We start from the raw sequence: 20,068 nt of genomic DNA, 5'->3' as shown, positions 1-20,068 counted from the left end.
AGGGGCGTAGGAGGGAAGCAGAGAGGATATAGGTAGGAGAGGTCTATGATACTCTGTAATCAATTGGAGAGGCCCTGACCTTGAATTTGCACATTTGCCTTGCATTTGTTCTCTATGTGCAGTAATTCAGAAAAGGCTTTTAAAGTGTTAATGTTCTTAGCTTGTTCTTTAATTTCACCAATATTTGCTCATCACCTACTTTGGGCTCTCAGCTTTTGATACTGAAGGTTTCACAGGCAGTACTTCATTCTTGTCCTCAGTGAACTAATTGGTCAAGTTCAAAGATTGAAAATAGGATTCATTTCCTAGGCATGTTCTGACCAATTGTGAGTGGCTATTTAGTGTTTTCTTGAGATGGATTTAGAGGCTTATATTCAAGGAGAAAGGAGTCAAGGTTTAATTGGTTATAACTTTCCTGGGCAAGAATGATAATACTGATGTCATAGATTTGACTCAACAGCAGCTAGTGGGCTCAAGAGTTCTTTGCACTTCCTATAGCCACCAGCCTCAATTTCTTACCTGGAAAATAGGGGTAATGCTAATAACTTTCTCATAGTGTAGTTTTTAAGAATTAAATAAAATAATGGATTTGAACAGATTCTGGAGCACATTATACTAATTGGAGAAACCATACTGTATACCAGTTACCATTGTCATCATCATATTAATAAATATCAACTCTGCCTGGTCCTGGAGTAGTGGGTTGCCTGGAGCAATGCTTTACAGCTCAGAATGAACCCTGGGTTTCCTGGAGCCTTCTCTGTATCACATGGTTATCATCACTTCTGCACATTGGTTTAAGTCTATGCAGACCTGAGTTTCCAGATCAGATTCATCACCAATGATCCAAATATACAGCCTTGGAAAAGCCGTATTAGTTCAGCATGGGCTGAGCCCTGTCCAGTAAGCTTCATTTGATGCAGATGAAAAGGGAAAATAAAGGAAGTGAAGGCACTGTTCTTTGTTTTTTTAAAGATTTATTGATTGATTGGTTGATTTAAAAAGCAGTGTTACAGAGAGGCAGAGGCAGAGAGAGAGAGAGAGAGAGAGAGAGAGAGAGAGAGGTCTTCCATCCGCTGATTCACTTCCCAGATGGCCGCAATGAGAGAGCTGCACTAATCCAAAGCCAGGACCCAGGAGCTTCTTCTGGGTCTCCCATGTGAGTTTGGGGGCCCAAGGACTTGGGCCATCTTCTACTGCTTTCCCAGGCCATAACAGAGAGCTGGATCAGAAGTAGAGCAGATGAGACTCAAACTGGTGCCCATATGGGATCCCAGCACTGCAGGCGGCGGCTTTACCCACTATGCCACAGCATCAGCCCCAGGCACTGTTCTTGAGCTCATCCACAAGAAACAGATGGACAGGTAGGAACCCACATACAATGGCATTATAAAAAGGATATAGACTAGGAGTAAGTGGGAGGTCAAGTCATGGGGTGGGAAGAGGATGAGCTTTGAGTCAGTCCAGATTGGTTTGACTCCCAAACCCCTGGGGAATGACCAAACCCTGTCCAAACCCCAAAGTTCATATCTCTCAAAAGGGTATTGAAAGTGCTTATTCCTCAGGGTTATCAAGAAGGTGAAATGGGACTAGACACAGGCAGTACCTTGTTCTAATAAACCATTTTCAAGAATCAGTGCCCTTCTCATCCTCCATGGGAACACCAAATAGAGAGCGACATGTCCTGAGAGGAACAGCAAAACTAAGTTTATGGAGGCAGTGTTTCCACCCCTGCCACTCTGCATCCAGGTTTCCCAAGGCCTTTTATAGCCACAGTCTAACGGGCTGCCTCCTAACAGGTTTTCTCTTGTGCAGTTTTTAGACCCTGAAATCTTGGTGATTTATATCAAGGAACCAGCATCTACACCTCTTGCTACCTTGCAATTCTTAGGGAAATAACTTGCATTGGAATTGCATGACTGCAGTTAAATGATGGCCTAAGGAGAAATATTGGGAAATACTTCTTGGTTGTGTGTGTGTACATGTGCGTGCATGAATATGGGTACATCCATGCATGTGTATGAGTGTGCAGTTGAACTTTTATGTGTTGTTATGTGCATTCCCACACAACCCCTCCCTGCTCCTTTCCCTTGTTTTTCTAGGGGACCCATTCACAAGTCCCTCGGGATGGAAAGGGGAAATTGGAGAGGATGGGCAAGAGATTTGAGGAGCACCTCCTCCCTCCCCTGATTGACAAAGGGCATGTAAATCTGTAAAATTGAAATCAATAGAAACCTCATGGCATGTCCCTGTGTGGGAAAATACCAGAACCCCTGCTCTCCTGTTCTCCTTCTGTCTCCCTGCCTTTGTGTACATCGTGTGTGGGTGGAAGATAAACTGGATTTAAAAAACCCTTTGAAAGCGAGACATCGTTAACTCCTCTAATTGAAAGCAGCCTTTTGCAAAGGAGGGGGAGTTGGAGGCAGTCGCGGGAGGTAGTGGCTGGCAGTGCATCCTAGTCCCCAGGTCCTGGAGACATAGACGGACAACCTCAGTCACCAATACCCTAGAGGCCATGCAGATTACTATGTGTCTTCAAGCCAGTCTGGCTCTGTTTCCCTACATATCAAATGTGATGGTTGGAGTCAGGATTTCTGAGGTCCCTCCCAGCTCAGACATCCAAGATCTCAAAGCTCCAGATGAAGAACCTTCCCACCTCTTTAGCAGCACACAATTGCAGGCAGAAAAAAGTAAATAAATAAACCAGAAAACACGTTGCTGGAATTATAGCAAGTAGACTTCTATGTTACTCTTCTGATTGTCTTTGCCAGACAAGGTTGCTGGGAAATTAGCCTTCAGAGTTAGAGTATGAGTGACATGTCACTCAGGAATCTCAGATGTCAACTGTTCACCTGGGACACAGAAGAGTTTTTTGTTGTTGTTGTTGTTATAAGCTGCAGCCTCTCTTCTGTAGCATTCACTTGGAAAAGACTGAAAACCAAGAACTGACAGAATGTCAGAGCTGAAAATCCTTTGTGGAGATGAAGTCATCTTACTCTGTCTTCCCATAAAGTGGGAAGGGTGAGGATCAGAGAAAAAGTGAGCAATTGAGTCAGTTCCTGGGAGCAGGTCCCTTGCCTGCAATCCTGGGCTCTGTATGCCATATCACTTTGCCCTAGAGCAGACCTGCGTCAGCTGCTATTTTAGGAGCCCCAGGAGAAGGCTGCAAGGAGAAACTCAGAGTCCACCCTCTATAGAAGATCCCTCCGGCACAAATACCAGGACACTTCAAAAAGTTTGTGGAAAATGGAATTAAAAGAAAAGCTTATTTTGGTGCAAAAAGTTTTGAAGTCCATGCACCTGAGAAGTCTTCAAATTTCATGAAAATGCATATTATTAAAAATCTGTGCATGTCTTTTCTGTTTGCCCCAAAACAAACATTTTTTAATTCCATTTTCTGTGAACATCTTGAAGTACCCTTATAGTGCTATTTTCTTATTGGATCCTCTTAACAGCCCTAAGCAATATGTTTGCAGGCCCTTTACATGTTAAAATCTGTATACATGCCGGCACCGCGGCTCACTAGGCTAATCCTCCGCCTTGCGGCGCCGGGCACACCGGGTTCTAGTCCCGGTCGGGGCACTGGATTCTGTCCCGGTTGCCCCTCTTCCAGGCCAGCTCTCTGCTGTGGCCAGGGAGTGCAGTGGAGGATGGCCCAAGTGCTTGGGCCCTGCACCCCATGGGAGACCAGGAGAAGCACCTGGCTGCTGCCTTCGGATCAGCATGGTGCGCTGGCTGCAGCGGCCATTGGAGGGTGAACCAACGGCAAAAGGAAGACCTTTCTCTCTGTCTCTCTCTCACTGTCCACTCTGCCTGTCAAAAAAAAAAAAAATCTGTATACAAGCTGATTTTGTGCCTGGATTTGAATCTTGATTCTACTACAAAACAGCTGTGTGACCTTAGATAAGTTTATTGGGCCTCAGTTTCCTTGCTTGTAAAATGTCTATGAAAACAATGCTTCTCTCGCAGAGTTTCCATGACAATTGCAAGATTCAGTAAATCCAGAAGCTTTAAAACAGCACCACCTATGGAATAAACACTCAATATAATTTCCTGGTATTGCCATTGTCTTATTCACTGGGTACCTTTTATTTCTTATGTGCTGAGAAATCTGTAGGGATTTATTTAAGATTACATAATGCATGCTTCTCACCTTGGAAATCTTCAGAGTTTAAAGGGATAGGACTGGACTCTAAACAACAATGATCCAACTTGACAAGTATTCTAACTAAGGTATATATAAATACCTATATAGACATATAAGAGAGCGCAATTAATTATGCCCTGGGAGTGAGCAAAGACTTTCAGAATAGGGGTGATATTTGAGAGTGGCTTTGAAGTGTGTGTAGTATTTCACAAAATGAGTAGTGCAGGGGTTGGGGGTGGGATGTATTTGGGCACAAGCTTGGTGGCAGGGGAGCCCGTGATGTATGGGAGAAACCCTTGTCCAACAAGAAGGAAGCACCACTGATGCCTGTCTGCTAAGTGGGGAGGGAGAGCAGCCAGCAAGGAAGTTGGTGGAAGAGGCTGAAACCAGCTGCCCACAGCCTTTGTAAGCTGTGGGACCTTTCCATCCGGAGAGCCAAGGGCAGCTGCGGAATGGTTGATGAGTAGCAGAGTGATGCAGTTTGGTTTTTGCTTTGGAGCACAGAATGACTGTGAAGGGATCTGGGGCAAGAGTAGTCACCAGTGTCTCATCTCCATCTCTGGAAGCCAAGGTTTCCATCAAACCCAAGGAGCAATCACGTGGTTTTGTGACTGAGTACAGGTGCTGAGATGAAGGTGACAGGCAATAAACCACTACATTCCCCAAAATACATGGGGCTGGAATTCCTCAAGAAAAGATGAATATTTCTTCTGCTACTTATGTCATAATTTCTTGAGCAAATTGGGAAATTTCACTGGAGATGGTTAAATACAGTGAAGGTATAAAACATTGGTGAGAAAATTACATTAATTCTGGGAGAAAAGTGCATTAATTCTGGGAGACAGAAATTTTCCATTTTCATAATTTTGCCCCTTCCTGGCCATGTGTCATTGAGCAAGACACCTCCCCCATCTTGACCAATGAAAAGGGCATGGTCTCAATAGATAACCTATTCAAGTTCCCTGTAACACTAAAATAAAATAGCTTATAGGCATAGCTACTTAGAGGAAAGAGATCGAGAAAGTATAGCCAACCATCTCTCCCTCTGGCTGTTGGAAAGGGTGGCCCAGAAGTAAATTAGGCTGTCCATAAATGGAAGTAAGTTTTTTGTCCAGGACATAATCAAAACGATGCTGGGTACTCCTTTCCCCAAACATGAGAGGACCTAAATTAGGATGTTTGCCAGCCGAACTGCATTTGCTCTTTGCCAAGCAGCATTATATTATTTTTCTCCTTTCATTTGATCATTTATCCATTCACTTAATATCAAAATCTTATTCATTCAAAATAATACTTAATTTTATTGTAGAATGAACATATCTCAAGCTCTATCTTCAACAACTTTTCCAAGCATACCACCCAGTGCTGTTGACCAGGGATGCATGGTGAACTTGCTTATCTTGCTTCACTGAAACTTTGTGCACATTAACTTGGCAACTTTCCTGAAAGCTCTGGCAACCACCATTCCATCTTTGCTTTTATGAATCTGACAGTTTTCAATGCCTCACATAAGTGGAACCATGCATTATCTGTCCTTGGGTGACAAGTTTTAAAAACAATTTAGCATGATATCCACAGATTCATTCTTCTTGATGCAGTTTTCCTTCTTTTTTAAAAGCTGAGTAATATTCTGTTACATGTATATACCACAGTTGCTTTATCCATTCATCCATTGATGGGTGCATAGATTCTTCCCAGCTCTTGGATAGTGTGAATCATGTGGCAGTGAACGTGGGAGTAAGCAGCACAGAATAATGGACTCAACCATATGGAATCTCCCATTTATCTCCCACAGAAGCCAAATCCTAGAGGCTGCAGTGTTTCCAGAGTGTCCTTGATGTGTTTCACAGGCAGTGAGCAATGTGAAGGGAGAGAACAGATCTTGTCATGTCAATCAGTGGAACAGAGGGGAGAAAAAGCTTGCCATATTTAGACCCTGACATCCCTTAGAGCTGGATGCCTTGGAAGGGCTCCATAGGAGATTGAAAAATGTGTAGTTTGGGAAGAGGTAGCAGGCTGGAAAAGACTGAGAAGGTGACTTGAGCCAGTGACACCAGAGAAGGTGAAGAAAGGGAGGTGATGAGCAAAGAGAAACTCAGGGTGATGGCATGGAGAGCTTAAGAACACATCAGGCCGGTGCCGTGGCTCACTAGGCTAATCCTCCGCCTTGCGGTGCCGGCACACACACCGGGTTCTAGTCCCGGTCAGGGCACCGATCCTGTCCCGGTTGCCCCTCTTCCAGGCCAGCTCTCTGCTGTGGCCAGGGAGTGCAGTGGAGGATGGCCCAAGTTCTTGGGCCCTGCACCCCATGGGAGACCAGGAGAAGCACCTGGCTCCTGCCATTGGAACAACGCGGTGCGTCGGCTGCAGCACGCCTACTGCAGCAGCCATTGGAGGGTGAACCAATGGCAAAAAGGAAGACCTTTCTCTCTGTCTCCCTCTACTGTCCTCTACTGTCCACTCTCCCTGTCAGAAAAAAAAACAAACACATCAGAGCAGGTGATGTGACCCTCCTGTGGGTCCCCTCCAGAACAATGTTCCATGACGTTCTGTGGAGTTGGATTTGCTGTTTTGGAAAAGACAACAAATGGGTGTTGGAAACAGAGCATTCCCGTAGTATACAGGTGTGTGTGGTTCATACTTGTATCCTTAGTGACCAATCTCATGGTTTTGGCAAGGCTGTTCATTTTCTCAGCTCCCTGGAGTCCAGTGCCATACGCCCTCAATACACAGCTGCTGAATGAACAAATTTATGCAATGTCTATAAAAGCAGGAGGCTTTGCTCCCTCCTCCTCCAATCTCCCCAGGAACATAGATGCTTTTTAAGATCAACTAGGGCTTTGGGCAAAGGTTCAGCTGGATTTGTTCATTCCTCTCTGATCTGCTTTGACTGTCCCTGGTTAGGATCCCAGCCAGCCTGAAACAAACACAAAACTAAATAGAAAAACAGAAGAATAAAATAACAACAGCATGTTCCTCTAAGCCCTGTCTAGTGCTGATAGAGCTGACAGAGATAAGAAGAAATTGTATTTAAGCAATCAGGAGGCTTTGTTCATTTTGGAGACTTCTCTGACCATGAATGCTTTAGATGCAGAGATAAGACCTCCAGTCAGTGCTGAGAGGTGAGCTCCACCATGCTCTGCTGGGGGACAGGCAGCTAAGAACATAAGGGAAAGAATTCCAAAATGATACATGTCTAATTGCTGGCCCAGATTTCAAATGCCATAGATAGTTTATGCAAAGTCTTGCAGTGTTGTAGAGTGTAACACAATCCATTGGCAGATCTGCCTAAGCTCAGTCTCATTGTTTTTCAGAAAAATAAACAAACTTGAAAACCTCTTCCAGCCCATGGAAGTGGCTACATCTTACTCTGTCTCCTTGGTATTAGGCTTCTTAAAAATTTGAATAATGGAAGCCATCATCTAATTCCTGGACAATGGGATTGCTGATTATCTATGACCTCGATCTCCTTACAAAGTTATCTGTGACATTCAGGGTCTAATATCATATTTGCAGGACCTGATTTCTAGAGCTAAGATGAGAGAGACTTTGGCAATTGACCCTTTTCAATGTTGTTAATGTAGTGAAGTGCTTTGCTTAAGTGAAATGTTACAAGGCAGCTCCATAACAAATGAGTGGAGATTCTCTGGTAGAAATGGCAGAACCAAAACTAAGCAGAACTTCTCTGCAATCTGAACCCTCCCCAGCTGACATCTCTGTGGAATCCTAGGAACCCATGAAAGTTTCTTGAAAAACCTATGACCCCAGGCAACATTCAATGTACAACATAAGCTGAAATCCAAAGAGAAGAGGCAGTTCGTCCATAATTACATATCACATTTGAGTGATCAAGGACCAGAGCCAGCTCTCTATGGTGCAAAGCCATGTTACCACCATAAAACTTCCTGGGTGACATTTGGAGATTTTCCAAAGTTGGTTAAGCAATTTTATTTTCCTCTGTTGATGCTTCAAAAATGAATCAGTGAAAAGGTTTACATGAAGGGAAATTGAGTGAATGATGTATGGAGTTTTCTGTATTATCTTTACAATTTTACCATAAAATGTCTAAATTTATGAAAAGGTTAATTTAAAAATAAAATTGGTGTTTGAGATTTTCAATCACAATGCAACTTGACTTTGATTCATACTTCATTGTTGCTAAGAGAACTGAGACTTGGCATTTTCTGAGAGTTTCTAGAAGCCAGAAGTACCACAAGTGGCAGAGAGAAGGGCATTTGAGCTTTAGAAAAATTTATAGATGGGATAATTGGCATGTTAAAAGGAGCCCTTGAGGATGCCCAGAGTAAGAAAGGTGACTGTCATAGAAGAGTCAAATCTGATGCAACTCATTGAATCCCTCTGTCTAGCAACTCATTTTTAGGGGAATTGATGCTGATGGTTTTACATCTATTTTTAATGTTTATAAGCCAATATTTCATAGTTTTTTCCTTTAGTTAATAAACTTACATAGGATAATGTCAGTCAAAACACTTATGTATACCAGGTATATGCACTACCTGGAATTGACACGTATGCAAATTTTGTCAAATTTGCTTAAAATCTCTTTCTGTAAGAAATATAACACCCTGCAGATAAGGTTGAAATATTAGTTGTTCCTAACTCTCAGTATCATTCCTCTTCCTTGATATCCAGAGATAACTACCATGCTGATTTTGATGTATACTTTTCTATTCCATTTTTTTCTAATGGAAGCATTGCTTTAAGATATTTATTTTATTGGGGGTAGGGGAGAGATCAAAATCGAGATCAGCAGGCAGATAGCTAGACAGAAAGAGCTCCTCTCACTGGTTCATTCCCCAGATGCCTGGGAGCCAGGAACTCCTATGTGGATGGCAAGGATCCAACCACTTGTGCATTAAAAGGAAGCTGGAGTCAGGACTTAAACCCAGGCTCTCTCTGTTGTAAGATGCGGGCATCCCAAGCAGTATCTTAACTGCAGCACCCAATATCCACTCCTCTACTCCATTTTTAGCTTCTTTAAAAAAATGTTTATGTATTTATTTATTTGACACTCAGAATGACAAGTAGAGGAGGGAGAGGCAGAAAGAGATTTTCCATCAGCTAGTTCACTCCACAGATGACCACAACAGCCAGGTCTGAGCCAGACAGATGCCGGGAACCAGGAACTCCATTCTGGTCTCTCACATGCATTTTCCACTGCTTTCCCAGGCACATTAGCAGGAAGTTGGATTGAAAACAGAGCAGCCCGGACTTGAATTAACACTATGATATGGGATGCTGGTGTCACAGGTTACAACTAACTTGCTGCACCACAATGCTGGCCCCAACTCCATTTTTAATTCATGTGAATCGCTGGGTAATTAGTTTTGCTTCGAGTGATTTTTATAAATGGCATATAAATTTCCATTTGCACATTGTTTCTTTTTTTCACTCTGTTATGTTCCTGAAATCTCTCCATGTTGCAGCCTAAGAACTTACCAGTGGGTCTTCTGTTTTGATTGGCCAGGATCCATACTGAAACAAGGGTTCAATATTTTAGTATCATCCTTGTTTAGCAATCTAGTTCATATCTCTTCATATTTTTGGTGCATAGAATTTTTTCAGGTGAATATTTGGTATTTCCTGTATCCTTTCTCCAACAGCTGAACAGGTGGATTATTCCCAATCTTTATATACCATTTTTTGCAGGAATAAATAACCTTGATCTTTACATTTTTTATTTTTTCCTTTCACTTTTGCATTTGTTTGCTTTATGTGTTTGTTTAGTCTGTTTGAGAATTTACCATCTCATTTTTCTCCATATCTTACAACATCCCTAGAGCTTTCTAGATCAACCCTGCTTTGCAAATGAGTAGCTTGCAACCTGGAGGTGTGAAATGACAGGCCCAAATTCACAGGGAAGTATTGAGAGGTGAGCCACCTTAGAGAGAAAAGAGAAAGCACAAATTCTGAGACAACATCTGCCAGCTGTCTCACCAACCCCAAGAACAATTCAGTTATTCCTATCCCTTCTCTTCACCAAAATTTTCTCAGTTTACAATAATGAGGCAATTTTAAAATATTTGTCAAAAAGTGGAATGAAAAGATTATTTTTATGCAAAAAACATTTAAAATACATGCATATTTTTTCTCTATTTTTTCTTTTTATGATTTGTTTATTTAATTTGAAAAGCAGAGTGATACACAGAGACAGAGGTTGTACGTGTGTGTGTGCATGTGTGCGTGTGTGCATGTGTGTGAGAGGGAGAGAGAGAGAGAGGTGACGTGGATGGAATTTCTTTGATTTGATGATTGTGAAGCAAATATTCATGCTCTCAGAGTCTTCTTTGTCATTAATATAGCTCTGAGCACGATTTGAAGATTTGTTCTCAAATGGTCTGTTGACGTTCAATTCCTGAACTTGCCTTTCCTGTCAATTTCCCCAAAATCTAATAATTGGTAGTTTATGACGACCTGAACATTCTGGCTTTCCTCTGAACGTTTGTTTCTTTTTCCCCGTCTGCAGTGCTTGTCCTCTTATCTATCCTGCTCTTCCAGATGCAACCCAAATGTTCACTCCTCCGGAATGTGTTCCAATGAGAATATCTATCACCAAAATATCTGCTCTCTTCTTTCCTTAACAGCACTGAGGATTATCTCTTTCACACTAGGCTATGAGTCCCGGAATTAATTTTTGTCTGTACATCGCCGTTTTCTCTTGCACCAAGAACAAACTAGGTGGATAGATAACCAAGTTTTCAAACTGAACTTCATGGACCTTCTGAGATTCTCCCAACTTTCCTTTGTCTTTTTCCAGGTGTGTCGAACCAAAGTGATAGATCTCAGTGAAGGCATTTCCCAGCATGCCTGGTACCCTTGCACCATCAGCTACCCATACTCCCAGCTGTCTCAGACCACTTTCTGGCTCCAGGTAAGCCCAAGACTTGTGGTTCTTGAAATCTGTGGCAGTGGCCCCCAAGAAGCACCAATTCCCAGGGCCCTTTCCCAAGATGGACTGTCTGCCCACTGGGGCCCTAACATGTAGGACAGGGAACAACACAGTAGTGAAATGCTTCCTGAAATGAAATCCCTTAATTGCTCTTGGAAGGTCCCCACTCAACTATGTTTTGTCAGGGTTCGGATACCTTTTGTCTGCCTAGAACCTCCTATTCATTATTCAACATCTTTTAAAATTACCTTCTTTGAAGTCTTTAATGATCCTCATAGAAAGAAGTGACTATCCTTTCCTTCCTACTTCTGCATATTTTTGTTCACCTGTTGAATGACGCTTGTCACATGACATTAGCTGTGTATGAGCCCATGTTTCTGACTAAGGACTGAAAGCTGTATTGCTTTTGATTTGTGTGTCATTGACCACCTTTGGGTTGCACAGTTCTACAAAAGCAAGGACTGTGATTTATTTACCCTTGTCTTCTTGGTGCCCAGTGCAGAGACTGCCATGGACAAATGACAGGTAACAGTGCCATTTTTATGATTTCCTTGTGTGCCAGACCCTGTGCTAGACACTTCACTTCCATTATCTTACTATAGTCTCACAGTGATACTGTGATGCAGGTATTATTTTACTAGCCACCATTTAGAATAAAGGGCAGTTAGGCCCAAAGTGGTCTAGCTGTCCACTCTGTTGTCATGCAGGTAGGTAAGAACAGGGTCAGTATTAGGGCAGCTTTCTGACCTCAGAGCCTGTGCTCTTCCCCGCTAGGTTTTACCAACTTCTCCTTCCCATCTGGGACCCCTCTTAAACAGCCCATTTCCTGAAATGGAAGATTCTCCTAGAGTCCACCATAATGTGGCTGCTCCTCCCCAACATGACTGATCTATCTTCCTATGTCTTCTCCATTTCAGGCATATTTCTCTCAGCCAATGGTTGCTGCAGCTGTCATTGTCCACCTGGTGACCGATGGGACATACTATGGGGACCAAAAGCAGGAGACCATCAGTGTCCAGCTGGTTGATACCAAAGATCAGAGCCACGACCTAGGCAAGCATTTTTCTTGAGCCTGGCTTGCTCTTGGTGCCTGCTTCCACATCTGTTGTATAGGTGGTTGTGAAAACTGGCTTGGAATGGGCTCTTCCCTCCCTTCTTATCCGTCTTGCTTCTTCTCTATTTGGGATTCTGGTGACCTTCAAATCAAGGTGTGAGATATGGCAGGTACAGAGACAAGAGGTCGATGGGCAAACTTTCCTTCACCAGTTTCCTTTTGTTGGAGGCCTTTAACCTCAGATACCCCATAGGATCCTCAGAATACCTGGAAAGAAGTTAGCAAGAGCCATTTCTCCATTGTGTGTGCCAGAACCTGAGACCCAGAAAAAGGCACTGGGAGAGATCTCATGGCATTCCAGGACTGAGTAACCCAGCTCTCAGTTCATTGCTCTTTAACCTATACTCTGTGGTGTTCAAAAAAGCCTTAAAGTACTGACTATGTTTCCAACGCAACCTCCAGAGAAGATGCTGTGGGAGTAGGAATAAGAAAATATTCTATCAGTTTCAGGAGTGAGAGGCAGGAAAAGAATCGGATCCTACCTACTGAGAAGCATTGATGAGTGTGGGGCCAGATGGGAGGATAAGGGCCAGAGTTTTACAAACACCACCCCTCTGTATGTCCAGGCCACGGTACACAGGCTCCAAAGCTGTAGCTGATGGCCAAGGTTGAATCCTGTGCTTGCCACTCATTCAGTGAAGAGCGTGCGCACTTTTCTCAACCTCTCAGAAGCCTCACTCATCAGTTTGGTGTCCTCATGTGCATAATGAGGACAATGATGCCATCTCATCATCTCACAATCAGAGGGAGATATTCCAAACCTATCGTGACCATACTCAGCACAAGAGCTGCCCCACGAAATCCCCAAGGGCAGTAAGAAATTCCCATATTCCCTGTCACTTCCACTCTACCCCACATTGAGCCAGGTACCCGTGCAGCATGTTTGGAATTTGGCACCAGCACTGCAGCCTGCACTTCAAAGCTGCGTTCACTCCATTCCAAAGAGTGCCCAATTCAAAGGTCCCTACACTGAAAGTGGACCAGGGGTCACTTCAGGGTCAGATAGAAGCCCAGGGAGAAGCAAGCGTATTTTCATTTTGTTTCTATGTTTATTTATTTAGTTAGTTTTCAAGGCAAAGGGGAACATATTAATAAGGAAGAGAAAGAAAACCCCTCTGGATTTATCTGGATTCCTGGGAAACTTCCCTAAGTGAGAAGTAAATATTTTCATAGTCTTCCTGGCTCTGAGGAGTGATTCTTCAATAGAGTGAGTGAGGACAATTCTAGCTCCACAGAAGATCCTTGGATGCTGCCACTGATGCCCCAGGCTTCCACATCTCCCTGTCCCTCAGCATCTCAGCATCACCCACAGAGTCTCCACTGCTCTAAGAGGGGCACCTGCTGGGTTCTGAGTGTCATGCCTCCATAGGGAGAACTCTCCCAGCAAGGCAAGCCTGCCAGGACATGGTTAGGATTAGACCAGCTTTTTAGATGTGGAAACCAAGTTTTGGGGCTTGCTAAAGTCTCATGATGGGAAGTAGCTAAACCAGGTTTACCAAGCACCAAAGCCAGCATCTGTCTCACCAACCCGGCAGCCCCATCATTCCCTTCCCTCTCCCTTCTCTCTTGAGGCCTGGGGACCTGTTGACCATACCAGAAAGTGCTAAGAACTCTTGAGTGGGGTGAGCTTGTGTTCTGCTAGGACTTTGTATAGTGGCAGGGCTGTGTCCCTCTGAAGAGCCATCCCCTGCCACCAACACTTGGTTCCCTTCTGTCCATGGGGAGTCGAAGTCCTCACCTCTCAGGGCTACCCCCGGGTTTGCAGAGGACAGATGAGAGCCCCTGGGAAGAGGCTGTTGCTGTGAATTATTTCCATCACCTTTACGACTCGCCAGGCTGGCAGCCTGAACACTAGCGGCTCAGACCATCAAGCCCTAAGGCAACGTGGGAGGGAGCCAGGGGCCAGGGATGCTTGACTGAGGGGTGGCCAATGGGGGGAGGGAAAGGGGCTGTGGGCGCTAGGTGAAGGGAAAGCTTAGGGGGCAGGGAGGCAGGGGGATTGGAAAGATTTGGAACCAAGGAAAAAAGGCAGACAAAGAATCTTTCAATCAAACTCAAAATCCCCACCGACTGCCCAATGGTGCTTTTGTGCAGTGACATGAAAGAGTTTGGGGGCTTCGGGAAGGGCCCGTTGGGGAGGGCGTGACTGGCCTTGAGTAATGAGCCTGGCCCCTCGGCCCCTCTGTCTCCCCTGACAGGCTTCCATGTCCTGAGCTGCAGGAACAATCCCCTGATTATCCCTGTGGTCCATGACCTCAGCCAGCCCTTCTACCACAGCCAGGCGGTGCGTGTGAGCTTCAGTTCACCCCTCGTCGCCATCTCGGGGGTGGCCCTCCGCTCCTTCGACAACTTTGACCCTGTCACCCTGAGCAGCTGCCAGAGAGGAGAGACCTACAGCCCTGCCGAGCAGAGGTAAGAGACCCTGGGCCTACTTGCCCCGGGCCATTTATAGCCAAGCGGAGGTGATGTGATGTGAAGCCTGGTAGCCATGCGTGTTGTTGTGGAAAGTCTGTTTGTTTCTCTCTTCTCCTTCCTCTGACCTCTGGCTGGCTCTGCCCTTGGACTTGAGAGGCCACTAGGTCTCTGAATTGCTGGCCCACTCAGGAAAGGAAGGATGGGAGGTGGAAAGAGAACCTTCACACCTGGCTTTTACCTGTGGTGTTGACAGTAGCTTGTAGGGTCATCCTGAAAGCATTTGACTTCCTTTCCTGGGCTCAATGTCCCCTGCTGAACAGAGAGGGAAGATGGATGAGTTCTTATTTAGCCCTGTACAATTGGAATGCTATGCTCTATAGAATACCTTGTCTAAATCGAGGGGGATGGACTAGGGCTGGTATTCACTCCATCACAGTTTACTGTGGATTTCAGTGATGGGCGAAACGTCTATATTCTCTGCAACCCAGCTGCTGAGATGCCTCCAGCAGTCTAGGCGCTTCACTCCATCCATGCTTTTGACCTTGCGTCTGTTAGTGCACCTCATTTTGGAGCTAAAAAGGGGATGGTGTTTTCCAGAAAGCAGAGCTCTGGTAGTATTCTCTCTTGGATTTGCACCTCCACATTACAGTCTCTCTAATTGTGTCCTTGCACACGTCACTTCATGTTTCTGAGTCTCTGTTTATTTTGGAACAAGTAGATAATAGTATCTGTCCCAAAGGATGACTGTGAGGTTAAGAATCTCGCCGTGGTTGTAAGTGTTCTTGGCACTGTGTGAAGATAATGTATTAGTAAAGATTATGGCCACTATCTAGGACAGTGATGCTTTTCTGCACAGAATTCTATGCAGATCTCTTCACATCAGAGCTAGAAGAATCCTTAGAGACGACCTAGGATACACAAGTTGTCCAAACTTCTGTGCTACCATCTGGACCCCAGGGCCCAGAAAGGGGAAGAAAAACTGGTCCAGAGTTGCATAGCATCTTCCAGTGTGCTTAATGGAATCCAGACAAAGAAAGAGCTGTCATCTGAGTGGGTTCCTGCAGAGTGATGCCCTCTGAGATGCAACTCACCCTGCCTTGTACACCTGGGGGCAAAGAGAGGGATGGGGTGTGCAGGGAGACACCAGCCTTTCCCACGCCTCTGCTACCACAGAGGACACAAAAGGTGGTTGCAAAATCCACATTGTTTTGCACCCACTGTCTCTAGCTTCTGTTGTGCAAAGTCTGTCGCAATCATTCCAAGGCAAGAACTCCTTAAATATCACTCATTGTCATATTTCACTCTAAGAGGGCTTTTTATCCCCAGCTCTCCAGACTCTATAAAAAATAAGCTAATTCTCAGATCCCAGGAAAACAATGTCGATGGAAATTACAAATCCATCAGACCTTTCCCCCGACGTTTTCTCATCCTTCACCAGCCATCCGAACCATCCACAAGTTGACGGGAGCCAGCCCTGACTTCTTTGAATTTTTAATTAATAGTTCCTGTGCCCTAAGAAAACATTAAGGAGTGTTTGACCTCTGCAACAAATCAATCGATATGTATTGTTGACGTTTGTCCTGAGTCATTTTACTGTGGATCAGTCATTCCCCACCTCTGGGCCTCAGTTTCCCCATTTGTAAAATGATGATGGTGTGTTACATGTTATCTGCATCCCCCCCCCCCCAGTTCTGTTCAGTTTTCTGATTCCCAAGGCTGGGGGTCGGGGTGGAGGGAGGGACAGGCAAACATTTGTTGAGCCCCTGTTAGGAGCATTGTCTTATTTCATTATCACTCCTGTTCTGGGAAAATGTGACTCAGAGAAACAGGGTAAGTGAGTCAAGAACATCAAAGCAGGAAGAGGCAAAATCCTGCTTTGTCTTCCCCTGAAAGCAGTGCTGTGCCCACTGGAGCAAAGCGTGTGTAGGAGAGAAGAGGAATTTTCAAGACATGTCACACATGAGTGTTGACTCTGGGAAACAGTGGAGGCATGAGGATGTGGCCCTGGGGGCTTTGGCTGTCTTGCCTCTGAGCTTGGACAAGGCTAGGACGGGGGCTGAGGCTGCTGGGCTGCAGGATCTCCTCCTGAATGCCCCCATGGGGGAAAGGACAGCAGCTGTTCATGGGGAGCTGCAGAGGCATTTCCCAAAAACACTCTGGACTCTGCAAACTCTGCAAACGCATTCACACAAACAACAAGTAGGAAAGGCAGGAAAAATAAGCAACAACTCTAAAAAGCCACGGGGTATTTTTCTTCATTCTCAAAATTACCAAGGTCAACAGCATCACTTTTTATAGCATGGATTTCAGCTGGTTGCAGTAGGAACATCCCTCTTGACGCTCAGCTAGCTGCCAAGTAGTGAAAGGTGCTGTTCCCCTCCTCTGCCCCTCCCTTCCACATCCTTTCCTCTCCTCTCTCCAGCTCTCCCTCTCCTCCACCCCATCTATTGCCTTCTTAATTCTTTCTCCTCCTCCCCTTTCCGCTCTTTCTCCTCCCTCCTCCCTCCCTTCTTTCTTCCTCATTTTCTTTCTCTTCTCCTGAGAGCAGTGTGATATCCAGGGGTCTGCCAGGGGAGAAGCATTGCTTTAGGAAAATCAATTCAGGCCATGTGTTCTGACCTAGATTCAAGGGTCTTCGGTCCCCGTGGTACTTGGTATAAATTCAGAGGCCCAAGAAAACAGCATCAGGTTTCAAATGAGAGGTCCGGTTGTGGAATTCTAGCCAAATCACAGCTCCACACCGAGTGCAGAAAGGGGGAGAAAAAAGGTGGGGGGAGGGTTCTTAAGAGGCTTCTTCAGTGAGAAAAATTACAGTTATGATTTTGAGGCCCTCTTGTGCCTATCACACACACAGCACATTCAATACACACACCACATCCATCCATCCCTGTGGTTCTAAACAGAAATTGAATAGTTTATTAGCAAATTTAGACTTGTGCTCAGTTAATTCACTTCTTTCACTCCTGCCTGCCTCCTTTCTTCTCCTTCATCCTCTCTCCCTCCTTCCCTCCCTCCCTCCTACACTCCTTCCCTATCCCCTCCACTTTATTGCTTTGTATTCCCTTTCTTCTTTTACCTCTCACACACTAGTTTTTTGAGACAGGCCTTTCGGATGGCTCACTTTTAGAAGACAAACTTTGGGAAGGGAAATAACTTCTTCCTGTGCCTGGATTAACTTTTTCCAGCCAGGGTTGGTTTAGACTGGTTTGCAGGATGTGCCTACAGGATGGATGGAGCTAAACATCGCTAGAGTCTGCACAGATAGGACTCCATGCTTGGAATGTCCTATTAAACAACCATATAGGAATTCATGGCTAGGATTTAGAATCTTTTTTTTTTTTGGAAGATTTATTTATTTATTTGAAAGTCAGTTACACAGAGAGAGAAGGAGAGGCAGAGAGAGAGAGGTCTTCCATCCGATGGTTCACTCCCCAGATGGCTGCAATGGCCGGAGCTGCGGCTGAATAGGCTAATCCTCCACCTGCGGCGCTTGCACACCGGGTTCTAGTCCCGGTCGGAGTGCCGGATTCTGTCCCGGTTGCCCCTCTTCCAGGCCCGGGAGTGCAGTGGAGGATGGCCCAAGTGCTTGAACCCTGCACCCGCATGGGAGACTAGGAGAAGCACCTGGCTGCTGGCTTCGGATCAGCACGGTGCGCTGGCTGCAGCGCGCAGGCCACAGCGGCCATTGGGGGGTGAACCAACGGAAAACGAAGACCTTTCTCTCTGTCTCTCTCTCTCACTGTCCACTCTGCCTGTCACAAAATAAAAATAAAATAAAAAAAAAAAAAGGAGCAGCCGGGTCTCGAACCGGCACCCATATGGGATGCTGGCTCTTCAGGCCAGGACTTTAACCCGCTGCACCACAGCACCAGCACCATGGATTTAGAATCTTGAATGAAGCTGCTCGTGGCCAAAGACCAGAGGACTCATATTGCTGCCCATAACCTCATCCAATTTCCCCAACACACAAAGGGATTAGTACATCTTAGCATATGGATTAGAAATCACTAGTCTGAGGGATATATTTGCAAAACGGAACTGCTGTGGCTAAGTGGGTGTGTGCCTTTGACCATAATGGATACTCTCTGACTGTTTTCCAAACTTTATCCAACTCAAATCCTCTGGGACCTGTCTGGGACCTTTTTTTGCTGCATTTCCTTGTCAAAGCTTGGGTTGATAAAGCCTATTTTTCCTATTGTAAAGGACTCTGAAATTATATACTTCTGATGTTTTGTCTTCATAAAACCATGACACCTGAAAGTGGGGAAGTCTCTCAAAGACTTGCTCATTCTGCATCCTCACCTGAGGATGGAAAACCGAATGTCCAGGACACAGAGGTAGATCCAGGCTGCCTGGAGGTACCCAGCAAATGAGAGCAGAACCATAATTTGAATCTAGTTTTCAGGAATCCCTTTCTCCCCTCTTCACCAGAAGTTTCAAATCTGGTATCCCGTAGGACAGATGGGCCCACAAACAATTTCTGTTTAACTTTTTAAAATAGTTGTTAACATTTAAATATCAGGAGAGTTCATATTAAAAACTGGAACTCTTCTTCTTGGAGCTCTAAATGAATCAGAGGATTGACAAATGGGAGGCCCCCATCCCAGTAGGCAGCCTGGGACAGTACAGGAAGATGGCTGCTGCCCTGGCCCACAGGGCGCTTGCTCCCTGCCAGACACCTCCCACTCAGCAAACCTTGACATTCAGGTTGTCTGCTTGAACCCTGCAGGGACCTGACTTTGCATTGTCTAGTCTTCAAAATCAGTTTACACCTCCCTACTACACTGGCTCCTGGAAACCCTTAGTACAGAGTAGTTAGTCATTTGGGGTTACTTCCCAACAACCTCGTTTCTGCACAGAAATGAGATCTGATAGTTGGGCTATTCTTTCGTCTCACTTCCCAACTGATTCTTCACAGCCCATGTGTTGATGCTTAGAGTAGTTTACCCTTTGTTTTCCAGGGTTGAGCATGCTATCTTTTTTGTTGTCCACATCTGAGTAACTTAGAATGATTTATAAACAACCTGCCCGTTATTATCTCTGCTTCTCCATGGTGTGATTGCCCCTAAGTACAGGGCCACAGGAGTTGAGCCACGAGTGCATGGAAAGAACCAGGAAAAACTCCCAACCCTTTAACTTCTAGCTATGCGGGCTTGAGTACTGCCCAGGAGTCATCTGTTGTGCACAATTAGGGTCCGTTTCTTTCTTTTTAAAGAGTTCCTTATTTATTCGAAAGGCAAAGTGACAAAGAGAGACAGGGAGAGAGGAGGGGATGGGAGAGACAGAGATCTATCTTTTGACTTACTTCCCAAATGGCTGTATCAGCTAGATCTGGCCATGGCTGATGCTAGGAGCCACGAACTCCATCCTGGTATCCCACATGAGGACCAGGGACTCAAGTACTTAGGCCATCTTCTGCTGCCTTTTCAGGTGCATTATCAGGAAGTTGGATTAGAGATAGAGCAGCTTGGTCCTGAAACAG

At 45.0% G+C, this 20,068-nt stretch overlaps 1 protein-coding gene across 1 annotated transcript in view; it reads left to right on the top strand.

Annotated features, from left to right (window-relative positions):
- PAPPA (pappalysin 1) overlaps positions 1-20,068 on the top strand; it is a 268,195-nt gene that overhangs the window by 180,417 nt on the left and 67,710 nt on the right. The window contains exons 11-13 of the mRNA XM_062207691.1: positions 10,926-11,039; positions 11,975-12,110; positions 14,370-14,583. Of these exons, the coding sequence (XP_062063675.1) occupies positions 10,926-11,039; positions 11,975-12,110; positions 14,370-14,583 (464 nt within the window). The remainder of the gene's footprint in view (positions 1-10,925; positions 11,040-11,974; positions 12,111-14,369; positions 14,584-20,068) is intronic.

This window comes from Lepus europaeus, chromosome 12 (assembly GCF_033115175.1).
Source record: "Lepus europaeus isolate LE1 chromosome 12, mLepTim1.pri, whole genome shotgun sequence".
NCBI classification, from domain to species: domain Eukaryota; kingdom Metazoa; phylum Chordata; class Mammalia; order Lagomorpha; family Leporidae; genus Lepus; species Lepus europaeus.
The sequence above is the reverse complement of the archived record's forward strand: the minus strand, read 5'-3'. Positions and strand labels throughout refer to the sequence as shown.